The sequence below is a fragment of the Mauremys mutica genome, chromosome 3 (genome assembly GCF_020497125.1).
Source record: "Mauremys mutica isolate MM-2020 ecotype Southern chromosome 3, ASM2049712v1, whole genome shotgun sequence".
Lineage (NCBI taxonomy): Eukaryota > Metazoa > Chordata > Testudines > Geoemydidae > Mauremys > Mauremys mutica.
The window spans coordinates 203144190-203166014 of NC_059074.1; the positions used below are offsets into that span (position 1 = coordinate 203144190).

At 42.8% G+C, this 21825-nt stretch overlaps 1 protein-coding gene across 8 annotated transcripts in view; it reads left to right on the forward strand.

Annotated features, from left to right (window-relative positions):
* Positions 1-19317, forward strand: part of FERMT1 (FERM domain containing kindlin 1) — a 38652-nt gene extending 19335 nt beyond the window's left edge. For all 8 annotated transcript variants that reach the window (XM_045009819.1, XM_045009817.1, XM_045009816.1 and 5 more), the window contains exons 8-15: positions 3836-3967; positions 4129-4178; positions 7248-7372; positions 8216-8322; positions 9359-9580; positions 11844-11968; positions 14208-14349; positions 17120-19317. In XM_045009819.1, coding sequence (XP_044865754.1) covers positions 3836-3967; positions 4129-4178; positions 7248-7372; positions 8216-8322; positions 9359-9580; positions 11844-11968; positions 14208-14349; positions 17120-17293 — 1077 coding nt within the window. In that variant the 3' untranslated portion in view covers positions 17294-19317. The remainder of the gene's footprint in view (positions 1-3835; positions 3968-4128; positions 4179-7247; positions 7373-8215; positions 8323-9358; positions 9581-11843; positions 11969-14207; positions 14350-17119) is intronic.
* Positions 19318-21825: the final 2508 nt, after the last annotated feature.

A 21825-nucleotide genomic window follows, 5' to 3' on the forward strand; every position in this document is an offset into this window, starting at 1 on the left:
CTGGGCTTGCATTAAATCTAATTTTTTAAGATCTGATTTTGGTGCTGACCCAAAAGCTTGGCAGCCATAGTCCATAACTAGTGCGATTAAGGCGCTGTATACCATCAGCAGTGTTTTTCTTATCCGCCCCCAGTTACTCAGCAAGCTTTGGACCCAGGTTAATCCTTCCTGTACATTTATCTTTAACATTGTTTATATGATTTTTCCAAAGTAATTTTAGTATTCCCCTAAGAATATTACCCCTAAGAATTTGGACCTTTTAACTATATATGTTCTCCATACAGATACTGTTTTCTAAAAAACAATCCTTTGGTTTTAGCAATGGAGAACTTGAAACCCCATGCATTTCTTCAGCCAGAGGTGTCTCAACGCTTTGTTGAGTCTCTTTTGTGCCACCTCAGTATTCCTGCTCCTCTCCACAGAGCAGGGTGAATAGAGTGACACCTACCCCAGCATTTACTTGTTTTGGGAGATCATAATATGAGATAAGGTCAGGCTAGTAATGCTTCCCTGTGGTGTACCATTTTTAATAGTATATATATTTGACATAACTTTCCCAACTCTGACCTGCATAGTCCTTCTCCTCAAAAATAAAGACCTTTGTCCCTCATACTATTTTGTATTACAGTTTCTAATTGTGCCATGTGATCAGTGATGCATCTTCCTTTTGCAAAACGCTCTGCACCTTCTTTGGATGCCTATTTGGAAAACAATGGCTTTATAATCTTCCATTCAGCATTCTCTCCATAATTTTACTCAGACAGGATATGAGAGCTCCTGCCAACGTGGCTACTGCCTTTCACGGAGGCAGGAATTATTAAGCCCATGGGAGAGCTCTCTTGTCGGCTTAAAGCATCTTCACCAGAAGTGCTGCAATGGCACAGCTGTAAATGATGTCGTGTAGACGTAGCCTTAGTCTGAATTCCATTCGTTCTTCTAATTTGCCTGTGTATTTCTGATGTTTTGGGATCTTAGTTTATCCACCCACAGTACTTACTCCAGCTCTTTCTTTGATTTTGGTTTTTATAATTCTTTGTGCTATTGCCTTACTTCTTTTATGCTTCATTAGCTCTTCACTAGTCATTGTATTTTTTGCCTTTTTTTTTTATAGGATTTGTTCCTTTCTTTAACTGCCATTTTGCATTTCTCATTCCACCATGGAAGTGATTTTATTTTTATTTTTTAATTTTGGGGTATTTAAATATCCTAGGTATGGTTACAGTAGCTGCTGCTATTAATCCCTTTGTTACATTATTACTGAAATTCTCTGTCATCACTCACCCAATGATTATTCACAAATTACTTGTAAATAGCTTCCAGTTAGCTTTCTTAAAATTCCAGGTGGGTAACTTTCCATTATCTTCCGCCTTACTTTGCCCTTGAAAAGTAATAAGTATAGGGAAATGATCACTCGCCATTCCTTCTTCCATATATACTTCTCAGTTGCAATTACTTGCAATACCTGTTATAATTCCCAGATCTAATTAGGAAAAGCTACTATCTGTTGCATTAAATCTAGTTGAGGTGCCATTGTTTAAAACTACTAGATTGTTTTCATCAATGAACTTTTCTAAGCATGCATCATGTTTACCAGTTGTCTGTCTTCCCCACAATTTATTATGACTATTTAGGTCACTGCATATAACATATGGGTTTTTTTTTATCATTCTTCACTATCTCTTGTAGCTCTGAACTTCCTAATTTGATATGAGTTATAAATATTATAAATCCTTAAAGAAATATTACTCTTCTGCATTGGGATCTCAACAGTCTTGTAGGCTTGCTTCTTCATTCTCTACTGCTGTGCAGTTTAATCTTTCCCTTATGAAAGTACAAAACACCTCCTCCTCCTCCTTCCTAGTTTTCGGTCTTGCCTAACGGCAATATACCCTGGAATTTTAAAGGCAAGTTTTTCAACCAGCCATGTTCCCTGGGTACATATGACATCAGGTGTAGCTTTCATTTCCAGGATATTTTCTTGACCATGTGCTATCAAGCTGTGTGCATTCCAACAAATGATTGAGATCCCCATACTAGTCATATTTCACCATGCACGTCATTCAAAATTGCACGAATGTGGTCTATTGACAAGTTGCTAATATACAAGTATTTCTCATTGCCCTTGTGATCATTTTTTCTGACTTCCCCTCCCCCCAGTTTGTGATGTATAGTCCATCACTTCTATCACAAATGCAATAAACCTTTCTTTTTTCATTACTGGTAGATCATCACCTATTCCTTATGCGGTGTTTATCATATTCTTTATAGAACAAGGCTATGTCGGCAGTTCCCCTTTTCCTGTGCTGATTTGTCTCTTTCTTCTCCACCTGATGCTTTGAAAGTCTCCATACAGTTTTTGTCTTTTGTATCTCTTTAGCTTGCCGCAATACACCCTCTATATGCCAGTCTGTGGTTACCACCACAGTTACTACAGTTGACCTCTGTCTCTTCTCTGCAGTTTTCATAGGAATGCTTTTCCCCCACATTTACCACATCTTGTTTTCTCTTTACAAACAGCCACTACGGGTCCATACCATTGGCTCTTATAATACCTGAAGAGAGGGGGGTTATATGGCTTAGTTCTCAATATCTGAAACCCTAGTGTTACTTTCCCAGGTAGAGTCGCTCCCTTGAATGTAATCAGTACAGCTGTGGATGGCTTGCTTTCTTCTCGTTTACTCATTAGTCACTTCCGTACTAAGACTTTATCTTCTCCCGTGCTTTTGGTTATCTCCTCATTGGTCAGCTCTAACAGCACTCCGTCTATTGCCCTCTTTAGTTCAGTCAAATACTTTGGTAGTTGGAACTTATTTTAACTTCCCCGTAGCATTTTAGCTTTTAGCAGTTTATCAGCTTGCTCTTTGTTTTTACATTCAACTAGAAGATCACCATCTCGCAGCTTCCTAACTCTTACAATATCCCCTACGCTTTTGTTTTAATCCAAGCAGCTACTTTCACAGGGTTAACATCATCTATTCTTATTTTTGGCTAGGGATCTTACCAATAGAAGGTTTTGGTTTATTTCTTTCCTCAGCTTTGCTTTTTTGCTGATATCTGCTTCTGCTTCTTTTCTTTTTTCCCCCTACTTTGCCCTGACCTGCGCTACAAACTTATATCAGTACCGCCACTGATAGGGGTATAGATTTTTCCCTACTGTAGGTAGTGTCTTCACTAAATGCTGCAGCTCTGTAAGTGTGGACAAGCCCTGTGTATCCATCCTCCCTCTCTAACAGATTCTGCTTCAGTTTCTAGAGTGACTTCACTTGGGGTCAGGGAATCCTCCATCACCCTGGCCCAACCTTCTTCTGCTCTCAGCTGTGGCTTTATATAGGTTCCCCCTGTTCCTGTCCAGTGGAGCTTCCTCTTTAATTAGTCCTGCTCGCTCCCTGGTGCTCCCTAGTCCTCCTCCAGGTGTAGCGTAGGTGGGTAATTGGGCCTCGCTTATGCCCTGCAGGCCTTGTGTGGGGGTGGATACCCCATCGCAACTGGCCATAGAACTTCCCCAGCATAATTCCTGTTTGAACCAGAACATCTTTTAGAAAAGCTTGCTGGGCCAGGGGGTCACCCTGCCAGAATGTAGAATTATCCAAGAGTGGAATGTCACCATTGGCAATCGCTATACAAGCTTTTTGGCAATAATTGCATTAGAAATCCTATTTTATCTACCCTATTGTTTACAGTCAATAGAAATTCCATCCTAATTCCTCACTATGGAGGCCCACACCAGGTGGACCCCGCCCTACAAAATTGATTGCACTCTTTTTTCAGTCTTTGCTTACAGTATGTTTGAAATAAACTAGACCTTTCAATCCAACTCTCTATATTTGATTTACAGTATCACTTAAGCAAGTTATCGTTATCATCAGAGGCACAAGACTTCACACATGAATCTGAAGTAGATGAAGTGGAAGCTGCACTTTCCAATCTGGAAGTAACGCTGGAAGGTGGAAAAATGGATAACATCTTGGTATGTCATTTGGGGTCCCAAGCTTGCTCCCAATGAAGTCACTGAATCAAATACCTTAGCTTTATATCCTGAGAACTTGGGTAAGAAAGCAGGACCTGAAGGGTGTGTGACAGACCTTTAGAAAGTGTGTTGAAATAAAATTTATCCTTCATTATCCTTAGGAGGACATTACAGACATACCGAAACTTGCAGATAATCTCAGGCTATTTAGGTGAGTAAATACAAAAAGATTAAACAACAAAGCTATGCATGTGAAGATTCCTTCAGTTCTGTTGCCTTTTAATGCTGTCCAAGTGATCTTTAACTAACAATGATTTTGAGGAGAGCAGTGAAGATATCTGGTAAGTGTATATAACAAATTACATAACTGGCACTTTGGCACAATGTCCTTTGTTTGCTGCTTTTTCTTAATTTTTTTCCCCCAGATCCTCATCTGGTGTACCTCTGGTGTACACCTCATCAGTGTACCTCCACTGCAGTCAAGGGAGCTACACGGATTTACACATACTGAAGATCTGGCCCTTTCTACATAAGAGTTCGCTGAAAATTCTCCATCAAAACTTTATTTGACCAAAAAAAAAATGCCTTTTTTTCCTAAATCAAACTTTTCACAATTTTTGTTTGTTTTTTTTCCAATTTGAAACCAATTTTTTATTTCTTGCCTCCAAAAATGTATACCTTAAGGGGAAAAGTCCTCCTCAAAATCTTGCATTTCTTTCTAATATTTTTAATAGTAAATACTGAAACATTACAGCTGGTTAGAAACAGTAACACAAACATGGGGCCCGATTTAAATGATTTCAAATGGAGTTACACCAGTTTGAAATTGGAGTAATGCTGTGGTCAATCAGGTCTCTAATATCTAGCTTTCAAAGGATTAGATTTTTATTGGTAAAGGTCGATTTCACCATACACCCACAAACCGATGAAAAATTATTTCTATTGATAATAAAGTTTGCAGATAGGCGAAGTAGGAAAAATGCTACTTGAGAAGTTATTAGCGTTTGAATTAAGGCTATTTACTTTGTATATTTTGACATGTGATGTGGACAACTTGTGTTAATGATTAGAAAACTTAAACTTTTTAAATCTCAACATCTATTGTCATTAAATAATTAATGTCTGAACCCCTATAGGCCCCCACAACTGTGAAAATTGGGGAAAAAGCTTGAAAATAAAAATATCAAAAAAAAATTAATTGAATTCTGCCAAGCCTAATAACATGTAGCCTGCACAAGAGACGGTCCAAAAAGTACAATTCCATCATCACATTACAAATGATCATGAGTAGGATGTTGTACTGAATCACATCACAGCAACTGCAACGTTTGTAACGTTTGTTTCAAAATGGACCCAGATTTTAGAGAAACAAAGCCTTCTATTGTGGGATTATTTATCAGTTTCATTCTCTGGACAAATCATATTGCACTGACCTCATTTGCAGGTTTATTTGAGCCATTTAGCAATATATGCTGTCATATTTGCATATGAAAGTTGCCTGGTCATTTCCAGTAAAGAAATCAGTTCAACAGTCATGACGCTTTCAAGGTGCGTTAAGATGAAAGCGAACTCAACCCTTTTAAGTGCTATCAGTGCCGTAGTTTTAGTAATGGATTGTTTGTTTCTCCCTCTCCCCCTCCGCCCCCCTACAAAGCGGTTATCTTCAGACAGCATTCAGTGGTTATTTTAACCATTAAGAATGTTATAAATCACACAGTAAACCAAAGGCATTTCAAAGGATATATATGAAAATCAGATTAGATGTAAAACATTCCTTTAAAAGGCTAGTAGTGTTTTGTTACTAATACTTGCTTTGTTGCACTGACAAATACACTGTTTTGCAAACCTGAACATGTTTGCACTGACAGATGCATTCACATGCATCATGTTGAATCACAGTGTGTGTCGTTGCAATATTTGCATTCGTATGGGTGATAATATTGGGTAGTTCGCTCACATCTGGCCCAAGAACTGCTGGACTATCTCTTTTTTTTTTTTTTTTTTAATGAGTAATAAGTAGGGCTAGTTGAAAATTTTTCTGTCCACACTTGTTCTTTTTTGGAAAATTGGGTTTTTGACTAAACAAAAGTTTTCACAGCTGGTGTCTGCTTTTCTCTGAAATGTTTGTTGGTTTTTGTGGTTTGGGTTTTTTTCCCCCATCAGAAAAGTGAAAACCAAATATTGTCCATTGCCAAAAAGTTTTTTGGATTTTTGACAAAAAATCAAAATTTTCTAGATGGAAAAATTTTCATTTCCCAGTTGGCTCCAGTACTAAATGGACAGTACTGTTCTGTAATTCTTAAAGATCAATACTGACTTTTTAGTATTTGGACATGAAGGGTTTCACTACTGAAGTCAACAGTATTTTAAGTAGATTATGTTTTTAACTTAAAATAGTAATTATGTCTCTTCAAACATATTAGGTTTGATCCTCCTCTTGCTAGTGTCTTATCAGGGGAGTTACTCCTGATTTAGACCAGTATAAACAAGATGAGAATCACACTGAGTTGTGGATAGTCCTGGAGAAAATGTTACTCAATTAATTAAACAGTTGCAACTCCTCCCTAAGGAAGGTGCATTTAAACTGGTTTAAGAGGTTTAGCTTTCATTGGTAAAGTACTGAAATAAATTAAACTGATTAAAGCCAGAGTCAAACTGGTTTAAGTGTGTCGATGAGGGGTTTACACCAGTTTTACTAGATGAATTTAAAATTATTTATTATTATTATTATTATTATTATTAGTGCCTAGGAGCCCTACTTAAGGACCAGGACCCCATTGTGCTAGGTGCTGTACAAACACTAAACAAGATAGATTGTACGATCTCTGGGGCAGGGACTAAGTATAGATTAATTTAGTCAAACTGATGCAATTTTTGTAATAAAGACAAGGCCTTGGAAACCACAGTGGAGCTTCAGAATTAATGTATATGTTGTATTAGCAGTAGTGTATTTATCAGACAAAACCTCATTTAGCCTTTCTAGAAGAGATTGATACTGATTATTAATGTAAAACTTAAAGGTGGCCCTTAATCAATATTCTGGGTATAAACATCCCTGGACTTCAGGGTAACTTGGAGTTTGTTCTGGACAATGGGGATTGAGCTTTCTCTCACTTACACAGGTGCAAGTCATGAGTAACTCCTCTCAAGTCAGTAAATGAATGACCTCGGTGGAGCAACTCTGGATCTATGCTGGTGTATCTGAGAGCAGTCTATGGCCCAGCCATTTGTAGGTTGTAACGTAAGCCATAAAACTGATTCACGTCCTCTTTATTTGTAGGCCCAAGAAGCTAACCCTAAAAGCCTTCAAGCAGTATTGGTTTGTCTTTAAAGACACTTCAGTATCTTATTTTAAAAACAAGGAAGCTGGGCATGGAGAACCCATTGAGAAGCTAAACCTAAAAGGTAGGAATTTGTTTTTCTTTTTCCATATTTACTCCATTTCATTCATAGTATGGAAAAATTAATCGAGAACTCACTATAAATTGTATACTAAAAGATCAATATGGTAGCACTTAATCATATGGCTGTTTACAGATATTGGCTTATTTGAGGCCTGATCATACAGGCTTTACCTGTAGAAAGAAGCCCAGCCAAACTGCATTAGCCCCAAAGGAAGTGTTCCTAGCCTATCTGGCCTGACTTGCAAAGTGCTGAGGGCCACTGAGCTCAGTGGAAGTTGAGAGAACTTACAGCCATGAAGATCAGACCCTCTGTTTGTGACACTTCTGTTTCCAAATATTTATACTGTATGTTTAAGGCAAATTCTCACCCCTGTCCTTGCAAAAAAGTAAACTGGTAATAAAGGATTTGGGGTATAATTCCAAAAAGTGCCCAAGACCCATTTTCAAAACTAGTCACTTTTGAAAATGGGCCTTAGCCTCCTAAATCACTTAGGTGCTTTTGGAAATTTTACCCTATTCCACTAAACATGTCTCCATTATAATGCTATATTAAATTATTGCTAAGATCCATGTCGAGAATTTCAGACATCTTCTTTACCTCACTGGTCATATTCCTGTGATTCAAGTTAAACATTGTGCTCTTAGCATTACAGGTGCTCAGCACTTTTGCAAATTAGACCAGTCATTGAGGTGCCGCGCTTTGGGCTAATGTTTGAAAATCTTGCCCACGGATCTCAAAAACATCCATTAAACAGAGTTTTTCCACAGCTATAATAGTTAACGTCAGAGGTTCAGTAACTAAATACATGTATCCTTCATTTCTTTTTGTCCCTCTGTCATTTAGGATGTGAAGTTGTCCCAGATGTAAATGTCGCCGGGAGAAAATTTGGAATTAAATTACTAATTCCTGTTGCTGATGGGATGAATGAAGTGTATTTGAGATGCGATAATGTGAGTAATGAGACACACAGCACATTCCTTATTCTGGATATTTATTATGGCACTTCCTGGGAAGGCAAGTCCACAGAACAGCACCTGTGATAGACCCTGTACAGATAAATAAAGATGCCCCAGAGATCTCACAATGTAGATGTCAGACATGATGCCACAAAACAGGCAAATGGGGTGTGGGCTGGTAAAGGGGATAAAGTAACGAGAAAACAGAGTTCATTCATATATTCACATGTAGAGCCATTTGAAACAAGTAAGCGCGTGGTGAAAAATTTCAAAATAAGTTTAAAAAGTTTTGTTCTTAAATTTTCAGTGACATATATATTTCCTTGCTTTTTTCCCACTGGAAAAACGAGCAGAGGGAAGGATAGTCAAAAAGTAAGAGTGATTTACACACACACACTTCTTTAATTTTATTGTATTGAAATTTTGTTATTAAAACATGTCAACCCAAACGAAGATTCTCTGTGAAAATTTTCATTCTGGTTTAAAAAAAAAAAAATTCCCTGGAAAATATCCTCCCTTCTCTATTCCAAAGCATTTTATTTTATTCAGTAGGCTCAGTAGCCACTGCTGGAGCCAGGAGAATGTATCAAATGGTTTCCCACAAATATTCACTTGGATAAAATATTGAATTTGCTTCTGTTCTGTTTGTCCGTGAGTCAGAGATGCTGAGCACCCACAGTTGCTACTGAAGTCAATGGGAACTACAGATGGTAGGCACTTCTCAAAGTCAGGCCCTGTGTGAATGTTCTACCAAGCAGGAATGTTAACAGCTGATTTCAAATAAACATCCAAGAATATTCCATGGAAGCAGCTTTGGAACTCACTATGGTAATCGTGTAACTCTGAATCAGCTTCCCAGGACTCTAGCCCAATCAGAGAGCAGCATTGATGCATGTGATCTATGTGTCCAAACTTAACTAACCGGCACAGCTTGAATTTTGGGTGTTGAATGATCATAATGAACTGCTTGTGAGCAACAAATGGCAAGAATTTGGCCAGTAATTGCAAACAATTGGGGGTTTTATTGCAGGAGAATCAATACGCATGCTGGATGGCTGCTTGTGTCTTAGCTGCCAAAGGCAAAACAATGGCAGACAGCTCTTACCGGCCAGAGGTGCACAAAATCCTTTCATTCCTGAAGATGAAGAACCGGACCACGTCTCCGCAGGCGGTCTCCGATCCAGAGAGCGTGGGCATGAAACCGGAACGCTTTGTCTCACCACGATATGCCAAAAAATACAAGTCCAGACAGGTACGGCTGGCGTCACTGAGGTTAGGCTGGCCCCTGGGAAAGGAGAGATGACATTGTGGGGTGGAGCCTAGGGTCAGACTGGCTCAGAACGGTGCTGGGAGACTACTCAAGGGGCTCCTTGCCACAGCCAGGAATATCTTACAACAATAATTCTCCTCAGTGTTTAATGAGAGGCCTGTCTCTTTAAAACAAGCACAGAGACAGGCTCTCAACACTAGCTTTTTCGCAGGAAGCCCCCTGCAGCCACCCCTCTGTCTCCAAAACCAGCGGCTGGCACTCAGAAGGATGCACGAGGGACAGGGCTGTCTGTACCTTAGGTAGATAGGATCCTCCAGCAGCCCCCTAGCCTGGGAGAGGAGGAGAACCCCCTCCTGTGGTGCCCCACCCCCTAGCAGAGCTGGTCGGGAAATTTTTGTCTAAACCGTTTTTTGTTGGAAAAAGCCAATTCTCTCAAACAGGCAATGGGTCTATTTTGGCGAGAAGGTTTCTTAGGTCAGGTTATGTATGTATGTACTTGCAAACACCACCTCCCAGAATAGCCAGTAGTCCCAGTGGTTAGGGCACTCGTGTGGGATGTGGGAGACCCAGGTTTAAGGCTGTGCTTTGCCTGAGTCAGCCCAGGGACTTGAACCTCTTGGCTATTCTAGGATGAAGGGTTGATCGATCTCTCTCTCTCTCTCTCTCTCTCTCTCTCTCTCTCTCTCATATTTTTCATTTTAAAAGGGCTCAGTTTCATCCTGTTGCAAAATAGGAAAAATTTTGAAGTCTCAAAAATTTTGAGAGTACTAAAAAAAAGTTTGCCAGGCAGCTCTACCTCCTCTTCGCCTCCTCCCCCCTCCGAGTTGTGCCAGTTTGTCACTGAGTGGGTTTGAATTGATCAAGTTACAATTGTCGAATAACGAATTGTTGTGCGTAACAAATCATACGTTCTGGGAGGAATGGGCTGTCTTGGACAGGCTCCTCTCCAAAGCCAAATAGCAGAACTACCTGCAACTCAGCCCTCACCGTAGGGTTTTCTCCTTTATAGGGCCACTGCCTCAGAGGGGCCCCCTGCTGCAGGCCTCATGGGCTTCCAGAGCCCAGCCCTGGCATTAGATCAGGAATCAGCGTGGTAAAGCTGCTCCCTAGCAAAGGGCACCGTTGTGTGCACCGATGTACTTGTCACTAGATTGTGCGAATGAAGCCCCAGAGCTTGCAAAGGGCATGAATGAGTACCAAGTGTAACAACAGCCTGGTGTCATAAAGGAGCCTGCTTCTCTCATTGGCTTTAAACCTGATCTGCAGGTGATCAGGGTCCATTTCCCCAGCGCTCTGCAGGGCTCCTTGGCAGCATATTTAGCATTCCAGCAGGATTGCTCAGGAGTGACACTGCGCACGGCAATTCAGTTTCCATGCCACGAGCTCCTGCGGTCACCAGGCCGCAAGTCGGGGTAGCAGCCGCAGGTGGACCCAGCACAGAACAGAAACAGGGAAGTGCACCGGGCCAAAACAAGGATGTAGGATGAGAACCAGAAACGAGCCAGCCAAAGAATCGCTAGCCTGAGGCAGCGCAGGGTGATGGAATGAGCCGTCGCTCCAGGCTAGCTGGGATCGGAGGGCCATATTGTACTGAATGTGCAGCTTGGAAACTAAAAGCTCTTTCTGTGCTGTTGCTTTGTTGGCAAACAGTTGACAGAGGGCCAGATTCCCCCGGTGTACACCAGCTGCTGTGCACCAATCAGGCAAGGTAGAGCAGTCATAAATCTCTTAGGTCTTCACAAGGTTCCTGCATGCCTAGAGGAATCCTTGGATGGCAAAGAGCCACCATAGGAGCTCCTACACCACCCGACACCTGGCCTGCAGTGCAGGGGATGTGGCCAGAAAGCAGGGGAGTGAGTGGCCAGGGCCTCCTAACATCCCAGAAGTCTCCAGCTATAGAATGCTTCTTAGGAGAGGGGGGCAGCAAACATAAAATACAGCAGCCCTGAGGTTGCTCTGCTTTATGTTGGATCCCAGCACAGCAGAGAATGAGGATCAGGCAGGTATCTTTATGCCCCAGACTCTCCTGACCTGCGCTGAGCAGAACAAGGCTACAGGTCAAGATTTGTCCCTGAGTGAATACAGCACCTTGTTTATTTAGGACAGTGACTACTTCATCCTGAATCATTTGTGTCTGAATGTGGCCCTGGAGCTGATAGTGTTTTCTTTAAATAAAATACTAAGGACATTTTTGCACAGCAGTTATCAACACGCTGAAATCCTCCTCTCTCCCTGTCTCTCTCAGTTGGCCGCCCGCATTCTGGAAGCCCATCAAAACGTGGCACAGATGCCGCTAGTGGAAGCCAAGTTGCGCTTTATCCAGGCGTGGCAGTCCCTCCCCGAGTTCGGCTTAACATACTACATTGTAAGGTAATAATGTCAGACTGCCCTGCTGTTTTCCTGGTCAGTGATTTTCAGAGACTCCTTTGAATCAGTTCTAAGAACATGATCTTACACTTCTTTTTTTTTTTTAAGAACACTTTAAATTCTGGAAACCTGCATGCTGTTTTAGGACCAGCTTTATTCTTGGTTTGTACAGCACCGAGCACGATGGGGTTCTGGCCTAGGACCAGGGCTCCTAGGCTCTACAGTAATACAAGTAATAAATAGTAATAATATTTCTATTAGGTGATAGCACTTAGGAGCCCCGTTACTCCCCATTGTGTTGGCATTGTATAAAACATGATGAATTTTGACTGAAGTAAGGTGCCCGGAGGAATAAACTAGACTTATCACTCACACAAACTCAAAGATGAAAAAGCACCATTTCTTTCTCCGTGTTCTCAACCATGCATTGCATTTCATCGCGCCTGCTCTTTCCCAGTAGCACTAGATGCAACACTGCATTTCTTTTAAACATCACACCTGTTTTGGCAATTCATTACGTACTATATGCATTCAAAGAGCAAACTGTCAGCTCCTCCATATCTCGGGGCTTGTCTCCACTTACTAGGGGATCCGCGAGCGGCGATTGATCCATCGGGGGTTGATTTAGTGGGTCTAGTGAAGACCTGCTAAATTGACCGCCAATCACTCTCCCCTCGACTCCAGTACTCCACCGGAATGAGAAGACTAAGGTAAATCGACAGGAGAGTTTCTCCCGTTGACTCAATGTGGTGTAGACACAGCAATAAGTCGACCTAAGCTATGTCGATTTCAGCTACGTTATTCACATAGCTGGAGTTGCATAACTTAGGTCGACTTAGCCCCATAGTGTAGACCTGCCCTCAGTTGTCAGCTGGAAGCTGGGTCCGAACAGATAGGGTCCAATTCTGCTCTTAGTTATTGCCTTGCAGCATCCATCTCACACTGCTCTGGGCCTTCCTAAGGTTTCAGTAGGAATATACGGGTGCACCTGAGGGCAGAATTTAGACCATTGAGTCACAATTGCTCTCCCCAAAAAGTTCAGCAAAATTTATAGAGCGCAAAAAAAACCAAAAACCCTGTAAGACACATCTCTTATTTGCTACCTACTGTCCTGTATAAAGATGATTTAGGATGCACTTTGTCCCATGTTTCATCAATAATTCTGCAAAAGGTCCTAAACTGAGATACAAATGCATGATTTTGTAGCATAGATAACATATTTGTGCAATGATGTCCTGTAAACTGATAGGCAGTTATCTGATATCTCTCACGCGCGCACACAAACACAAAAATTCTGATCTGGTTCAAGTCCTCTCCTGCAGGGCCAGCTTTGTGATCTTAGACAAGATTCCAAAATAGAATCAAAGTAACACAAAACCCTTCATCAGCCAAAGAGGCGCTTTCAGGGGGGTGGGGGAAGGAAATGCTTTTCCTAGCTATTTCCTAGGCCTCTTGCCAAGTTCCCATGGAAGGACTTTCCTTGGTCTTACCTCAAATGCTCATCTCCTCCAGAGTGAGGCAGGAGCATTCCTTTATATAATTTCCTGCAGGTGTCACATGACACTTTGTCAATGGACCCCCCTCTCCATTATGTGATTTGTGTGGAAACTACAACTCCCAGCAGCCCCCAGGCTTAAAGGGGCTGTGTCCCTGTATCAGCTTCTCTGGAGCAAGGATCACCTTTTTGTTGTGTGTTTGTGTAACACTTAGCACAATGGGGTCCTGGTCCATGACTGGGGTGCCAATGTGCTACCATAAGATAAATCGTAACAATAATAATAATAAAGATGTGCCAGCCATGCCTGTGTTTACAAGCCAGAACTCTTACATGTCCCTTAAAATAAGCTTTTTTTTCCTGAGTTTTTCATACAATCCTCCTTTATTTCCCTAAAATGCTGGTGGCTGAATAGCTACATTCCCATGATACACTCTTCTGCTGGATTTTCATAGCCACTGCCATATTTTACCAGGCCATATTCTTGCCTTGTGCTACGCACTGCATCAGAAGGAGCCAAACTTTCCCAAGCTCCAGGACGTTGTGATCAGCGGGTTTGATTCAAGCACGTTACTGCTCCAACCTCCTGTGTTGCTCAGGCTGCCTCTGGGTGCTTGCGTTGTGGCTGACCTGTGGCCAGGTAGCAGAAGCCTCCTCCCCCTTTTTGCCACACTTGCATAAGGGACAGGTGAAATATCTCACTAGGGAAACGTGCTGCAGAATGAATCTGCTTTTTTCCTCCCCCAGGTTTAAAGGAAGCAAGAAAGATGATCTGCTGGGAATTTCCTATAACAGGCTGATTAGGATTGATGCTGCCACTGGGGATCCTATCACAACATGGAGATTCTCCAGTATGAAGCAGTGGAATGTGAACTGGGAAATACGTCAGGTAAAATCAGAACAGCTCTTCATGTCCGATTTCCTACATTTCAATCACCTGAAGATGCTTTCATCAGATCATTTTTAAACCCAAAAAACTAGCCTGATGTCACAGCTTATTAAATAATCCATTTTTGTGACTTGGTATTATACTAGCAAGACAAGATGGGTGAGAATCTCTTTTATTGGACCAACTTCTGTTGGTGGGAGAGACATGCTTTCGAGCCACACAGAGCTCTCTGAAGCTTGAAAGCTTGTCTGTCTCGTAGCCCCTAGGGCTAGCTTGCCTTTATTATATTCAGCAGTAATGCAAGGAACCTACAGACCTGTACCCTGTACGCCATTAGCTTCAGCACTTCGCATAAAGCTTGAGGTCTGTGAACTTTGGCACAGATAAATGGCCCAATGGGAACCCTCACATTTTGGGGAACTGAGACTAGAGTGTGTATGGAGAAATTTTGTTCATAACGATGCCAGTCAACCACAGGAACATGAGTTAACATCTGCAGATGACTGCCCACAAGAATGCCATGGCAAGGAATTAACATATATGATAATAAGTTGAGATCATTGATATACTAACCTGTAGGAGAAGGGCACCTCAACGTTAATAGGGTGAGGAAACACAAATAAGGAAAAGGGGAGGAACCCCTACTGAATAGGCGTTCGACATAGTGGCATCAGCGTACTATATTATACAAGTTCTGTCCCAGCCTGCAGACAGTAGGAGAGAGATGTAGCCTTTGGGAGGTGCCAGAATGGTGCCCACTGGTGATGAGGAGGAAGGTGATGGTGATGAGGAACATAATGGCTAACATTTCAGGTTGTTCTACAAGGGATGGTAAGAGTACATGGATGTGCAGATGGACATTCTGTATTATCTCTATCTACCTTACTGAACTGGGGTGTTTGTGACTGTGCTAAATGCATTAATAAATTATTGTAAATACAGAAGTTTTTCTTATAGTGTGAGTGTTGGAACTGTGCACATTGGGGTTCCCACCGCTACAGTAATTTTAATAACACTGGGCCTGATCTTGGGACAAGAACCTGTCAACCCTCAAAGTGATAACTGGACATTCTTAAGTAATCAATATAATTAATACAAGAATCTATAGATCAGGCTACATTCTCACCAGTAGAAGTTGGTCCAGTAAAAGAGATTACCTCACCTACTTTGTCTTTTTAATATCCTGGGACTGACGTGGCTACAATGACACTGCATACAACATTGGTATTATGCTGTTTTTTAACAGGCAGAGACTGAAATTTAAAGCGAAGTCAGAAAAATGCAAAAATGGCACCTGCTAAACATGTCTGCTCCCTGTGTACCTTTAAGTCAGATCTGCTCATTGTAATTCACTAGAAAAGGGACAAATTCGGCCGTCAGTTAAATTCTGCCCCTGATTTCATTGGGATGGTACAGGTGAACTCAAGAGCAGAATCTGCTTCCAACTTGTCTTTAATGCTTTACCAGTAAAGTGATAGCAGAGTCAGCTGGGATTACAGTCTTCCTGACCCATCATTCTCTACACTCCAGAGGCAGAATCTTGATTTCTGGGAATGATGTGAGACGCAGAAAGAACCCAGCTTGACTCTCAGATCCCAGGCTGAGTTTGCAGGGCTAAAATGGAAATAATCTTCAGGCTCTGCTACTTCAATGCATAAGTCACTGAGAGAGGGGTGAATATGGAGCCACCACAATGTCATTTTCACAGAGATTCTCAGCTTCCTTGGTCCAGCCAAGCTTTGCTCAGTGTAGGATTTGGTAATTGGAGGGCAAAGGTGGCTTTAAGCCTTTTGTGAATCCTAGATTCGGGGGCCAGAGAGTAGCCTGACCCCTGATATAAGTTAGTGAGACATAATCTCAGTGGTTCTCTCTGGGGCCCCTGACTGCGAGGAAGTTTCAGGGGGTCTGCTAAGCAGGGCTGGTCCAGGGCAGTAATCTGAAGCCCCACCGCATGGGGCTCAAGCCTGGGGCCCTGAGGCCTGCCACCCAGGGCTGAAGCCAATGCCTGAGCAACTTACATGCAGAAAAAACAGTTGTTGTGGCACAGGTGGGCCATAGAGTTTTTTTGGCATGTTGGGGGAGCCTCAGAGAGAGAGAGAGAGAGAGGTTGAAAGCCCCCGCTCTAGCTTGCACCTGGCTCCCCCTAGGGCCTTTCCAGAAGCCAGGGATAACAGAAGTGTGAGATGCTCCAGCTACCCCCCAAGAATGCCCCTTGTGTGCCAGGGCGTGGTGAGGAGCTGCTAGGCCAGGATCACAAGGAGGCAGAATTGCCCAAAAGCCAGTTCAGCTGGAATTTGTGGCTTCGTACGACTAGAGTTCTAGCCCCCAAATCACACTTAGATTCAGCACGTGACATCATGAACAATAATTAAATAATAATGTTCTTTAACTTGTTTGTATACAGACTCAAAGTAGGGTCGTTCCTACTGTTTGCAACATTCCCACTGAGACATTTAGAAGCTGGGAACTTCCCCAGTTACCTTAGAGTGATCTGTGAAATGGCTTATTGTTTGGGCTGTAAAAACACTGGAGATTTGACCACAACAGGGCCCTAACTGAACAGGTGGGGAAAAAAGGCTTACTGCAGATTCAGAAATCCTTTTCCCACACCGCTGTTATTAACAATGCCAGCTATTTATTTATTTATGTATTTATAGTCCAGCCAGTATTTATTGGGCTCAGTCTATTCTAAAGATTCATGTGATCACTGGTACAGAGGTGATCTTGTTTATTTTCATTAAAGATTTTTTGCTGTTCATTTTCTCTTTAGGTTGCAATTGAGTTTGATCAGAACGTGTCCATTGCTTTCACGTGCCTGAGTGCAGATTGCAAGATTGTCCATGAATACATTGGAGGTTACATCTTCCTGTCAACTCGTTCCAAAGACCAAAATGAAACACTGGATGAAGATCTGTTCCATAAATTAACTGGAGGACGGGAATGAGGTGAAGCAACATGTTTGCTTGCTGGCAAACAGGACCAGACAATATATAAGGTTCTCTCTCTTACACTGTTACTTCTGTTGACTGATGAAATAGCACAGACCAGTGTACTTATCCTGTGGCAGAGGGATGGAATAAGGTGACTCTTGATCAATATTAGGGAAATAAGACTTCTTTGGTTGTTTTTATGCTACGTGAAGATTTCACCAAAGGTTCCCTTTATCTTGATTGTTGATGGACATTTCCTATTCTGTCCTGTTTAACTTAGATGATCTATTTTAGCATCCTGAACAAGGAATTTGAGGATATTGAGATACACATCCTGTTCTCTGTTACACTGGGGCAACTGCCATTCATCTCCCATTTTCTAGATTATCTCAGGATTAATAGAGCTAAGGCTACATAAATATACATTTGAAATCTATATTACTGGAACAAAATACTACCTATCATGTACATAGTATGGTCCTTTCAGTACTCTGTGATCTGTCTTGCACATGGAACTATCAAGCCCCGACTATCAGTTAAGGACCCAGTCCTGTGAACACGTATTGCCATTGTTGGACTAGTCGCAGGCATGAAGTCACATTGAAGTCAAAGGCACAACTCCTGTGCATAAAGTTAAGCACAGGTATTAATCTTGGCACCTAAGCATTAATCTTTTGGGGAATATTTTCATTTTGATGTTAAAATAATTTGTTTTAATTGCTATTTCTCCATTATTAACACTTTTTACAAAGGCCTGTAAACGTGCTTCCTCGGTATTTTACGAACATAGCATTAATTTTTGCCCAGAATTGATTACATGCCATTCTCTAACTTGAAACCTGAATTATCTGTGGGAACGTTGATACTAAAATCTGTAATGCTGAATGCTTTGGCCTTGGGTTTCAAGATCTACTCTTCACAACAGCTGCAAAACAAAATCCCTCTTCGCTGGACAGACAGGTCCACTGGAGTTAATGGCAAGACTCTCATTGACTTCAGTGGGCTTTGGCTCAGGCCTGTAATGCTCAACTGTCAGCAAAGTGCTCGATCACTGGACAGAGTAATCCAGGTACAGTCATAAAATGCTGCCAAGTTAAATGGCATGGAACTATGGCACCCAGTACATCGGTTACTTCCACACCCCCAAGATTTCATGCATCCTGAGATGTTGAATTTGTCACTACAGAATCATTGCTAGATGGTGTTTGTTTGGGCTGTCGTTGGGCCTGATTCTTCTCTCACTGGGTCTGGTTTTACTCCAGTCTCTCTCAGCTGGCGGCAGTGGAGTTATTCCTGATGCATACCGGTGTATGCGCATGAGGGGTCAAGTGGATTGAAACAGGAGGGGGAGCTGTAGAGGAGCACTACAAACCCAAGCCAGGGAGAGGAAGAGGAGTGTTCCCTCCTCTTTTAGCAGTGCTGCTCCCCTTTCTTTAGCTCTCTGTGGGACGAGTCAGACCCAATGGTGTTCTGTTAGTGAAATTCACTTGTGGTGCAGAGGGACCATACAAGGCCTTCTATGCTACTTAATGCCTGCACGAGAGCTGCTAACAACAGAAGTAGGTAGTTCTTTTCAGCAGTTGATCTCAAAGCACTTTACAAAGGAGGGCAGTGTCATTATCCCCATTTTACAGATGGGGAAACTGAGGCCGGGGGAAGTGAAGTGACTTGCCCAAGGTTGCCCAGCAGGACCGTAGCAGAGTCAGGAATAGAACCGTGGGTGCTTCGGTCCTTGTCCAGCGCTCTACCCACTATGCGACACTGTGTTGATCAGAGGGAGACAGCATGAACTGATATTGTGATCTGAGGTGCAGGCTGTGTCAGGCTGTTGATTTTGAAGATCTCTACCTTTGCTTCATTCCATGGGGAGTTCTGCTTACACCCCACAGCGTGTTAGAGCTGCAGGCAGCAGGAGGGAACCACATAGTATGCTGTGAATATATGAATGTTTGTGCAGTAAGATTTTGAAATGTTTCCCACTCTAGCCTGGCTTGTAACATTTTTGCTGTTCCAGCCCTTAAATAAATACACACTTTTTTATTCAAGGAAGGCTGTCACTGGGATTGTGTATCGAACACACGGGTATCTTTAACTTTCATTGTTTCACGCTCATGATAATACTTTGCTACCCTTCAAACAGTGGTGGCCTGCTAGTACAGGGAGGATGGCCCTGTATACTCATCCAGGAGCCCGTAGGACATCTCTCCCCTGTTTTTCCTTTTATAGTCGTGAACTCTCAAAAGTCTAGCAGCGTGCGAACCATCCTCCCGCCCAAGGTGTGCTGGAATGGTACCCCGTATGGCCCATTGACATCACTCCCAAGTGAGTTAGAAGGGTCATGCTAAAGATTCTCTACTTCCTGGGTCTTTGCCAGCTTGTGTCTCATTCCCCCGGAATGGAATATTGTCCACCGCCTCTGTGATCCGTTTATCAGGGGACACACAAGATTGCTTGTCAAATCAGCTGGGTGCGTGCAGAGAAAAATATTGGCAATGTGCTGCCCCTAGTGTTACAAAGGCACCACAGACTATAGCATGCGTAGGCAACCCATAGCATGCGTAGGCAACCCATAGCATGCGTGCTGAAGGAGGCACGCAAGTTGATTTTCAGTGGCACTCAACGCTGCCCGGGTCCTGCCCACTGGTCAAGGGCCTCTGCATTTTAATTGAATTATAAATGAAGCTTCTTAAACACTTTAAAAACATTTACTTTACATACAACAATAGTTTAGTTGTATATTATAGACTTATAGAAAGAGACCTTCTAAAAACATTAAAATGTATGACTGGCACGCGAAACCTTAAATTAAAGTGAATAAATGAAGACTCGGCACAGCACTTCTGAAAGGTTGCCGACCCCTGGACTATAGTGACCACAGGTATTCCAGAACTCCCTTCTTCCCCACCCCATTGTGCAAACGTTGGCACTTCCAACAGTACATCACCCTCTAGCACCATGCTGGGACATTGGTTCATGACTGATTCAGGGCTTGTCTATTCTGGGATCTTACTAGGGTCTTACCTTGGTTTAAAACTGTGGCAGGTGGCACTGGTACAAGTAACTTAGTGCATCTACAGTAGGGACTTGCATTGGTGCAGTTATGCTGCAAAGCAGGAAGGTCACCAGATATCCTACATGCAGCCCTCTCTGCTTTCCTTGGAGCTCGCAAAGTCCTGTCCAAGTATTGACAAGGCCCAGCATTTTCACTTCATAATTAGAAAATGGAAGAGCAGGTGATCTTTCTAAGGGGCATTGCTGCCCTGATACATGGTTAAATCAGATCAGTTGCTTGTGAATTCTCAGTCTGACCCCTGGCATTCTCGCGTAACATGAAATAGCGTATTGCTGCCCTGCTGGCATGTACAGCTGTGACGCTTGTGCTTTCATGTCTTCATCAAAAAGGTTCCTTGCTTCTCTGTTCCCCTCTTGCAATGTTGTCTTGTGGGACACCTTGCATCAAAAGCAAATTAAACGGCAGGAGAGGTTCTTCACAAGTTTCCAGTGTCTCACTCAGAGCTTTCCCCGGGGTATGAGATTCTCAGGTGCACTAGGGACAGATTCGCTTTGCCAGAAAAAATCTGCCCTAAAGCCAGGTGAAAATCCCCTCAGTTCTACTTCCTGCAAGTTTGTGTGTGCTAAAGGTCCCTGCTGTGACCAGCCCCTGCTGGAGTGTTTTGGCTCTTTAGCTGCTACAGCTCAAGCTAATGCTTTTAGCCCTGGTTCAGTCCCAGGTGCATGGGTCAAATAGAGCATCTGTCACATAAGCAGCACGAGGGAGCATGACTAGGAGTGGCGGAAGTGCCCTAAAAGTGGGGGGGGGCCCACAGTTACCTGAACTGTGGTGCTGTCCCCAAGGCCCTGCCCCTTCTCCCCAAGCCCCCGCCCTCATGACGCCCATTCCCCAGAAGCCCCATCCTCAAACTACTACTTCTCCCTGATCCTCAACCCTCTCACTGCCCCTTCCCCGGAGGCCCTGCTCCCATTCTGCCTCTTCCCTGCCTCCCCGCTCGCTCCTCTCCACCCCTCCCCCTGTCACTCATCCTTATGGCCAGTAAAAACTGGGGGGCATGGCCCCTTGGCCCCCCATTCCAGTGCCCTGATCATGACCAAGTATTCTAAGCTGTTGTAACAGCTATTGGCCGCTAGCATGAGTTTGGCCTGCTTTAACTCACACCTCATCAGCAGCCCCAGGATCGGGCTAACTGCAGCTCAAAGCCACCTTGTGCATTGCCACCTGCTGCTTTGCTAGATCCCAGGAACCAGCCCTGTGTGTGACTTGGCATTTCAGTTACTGTGTGCCACAGCCTGCTTGCCTTTCTCATGCAGAACCCCCCACTGAAGTCAGCCTTTGCTTGCAGATACCAGCTGGTTTACTCAAGTGAGTAATGGCTGCAGGATCAAACCCATCTAGCTAGATGAGTTATTTACATAGCACCAAAAGTGCCTACAAAGTCTCTACCCTGAATTTAAAGAGAAACTCCAGGGAAATAAGATTTTGCGTTCAGAGACAGAATGGAGACAGATGTATTGTCTAGATGAAAACAAA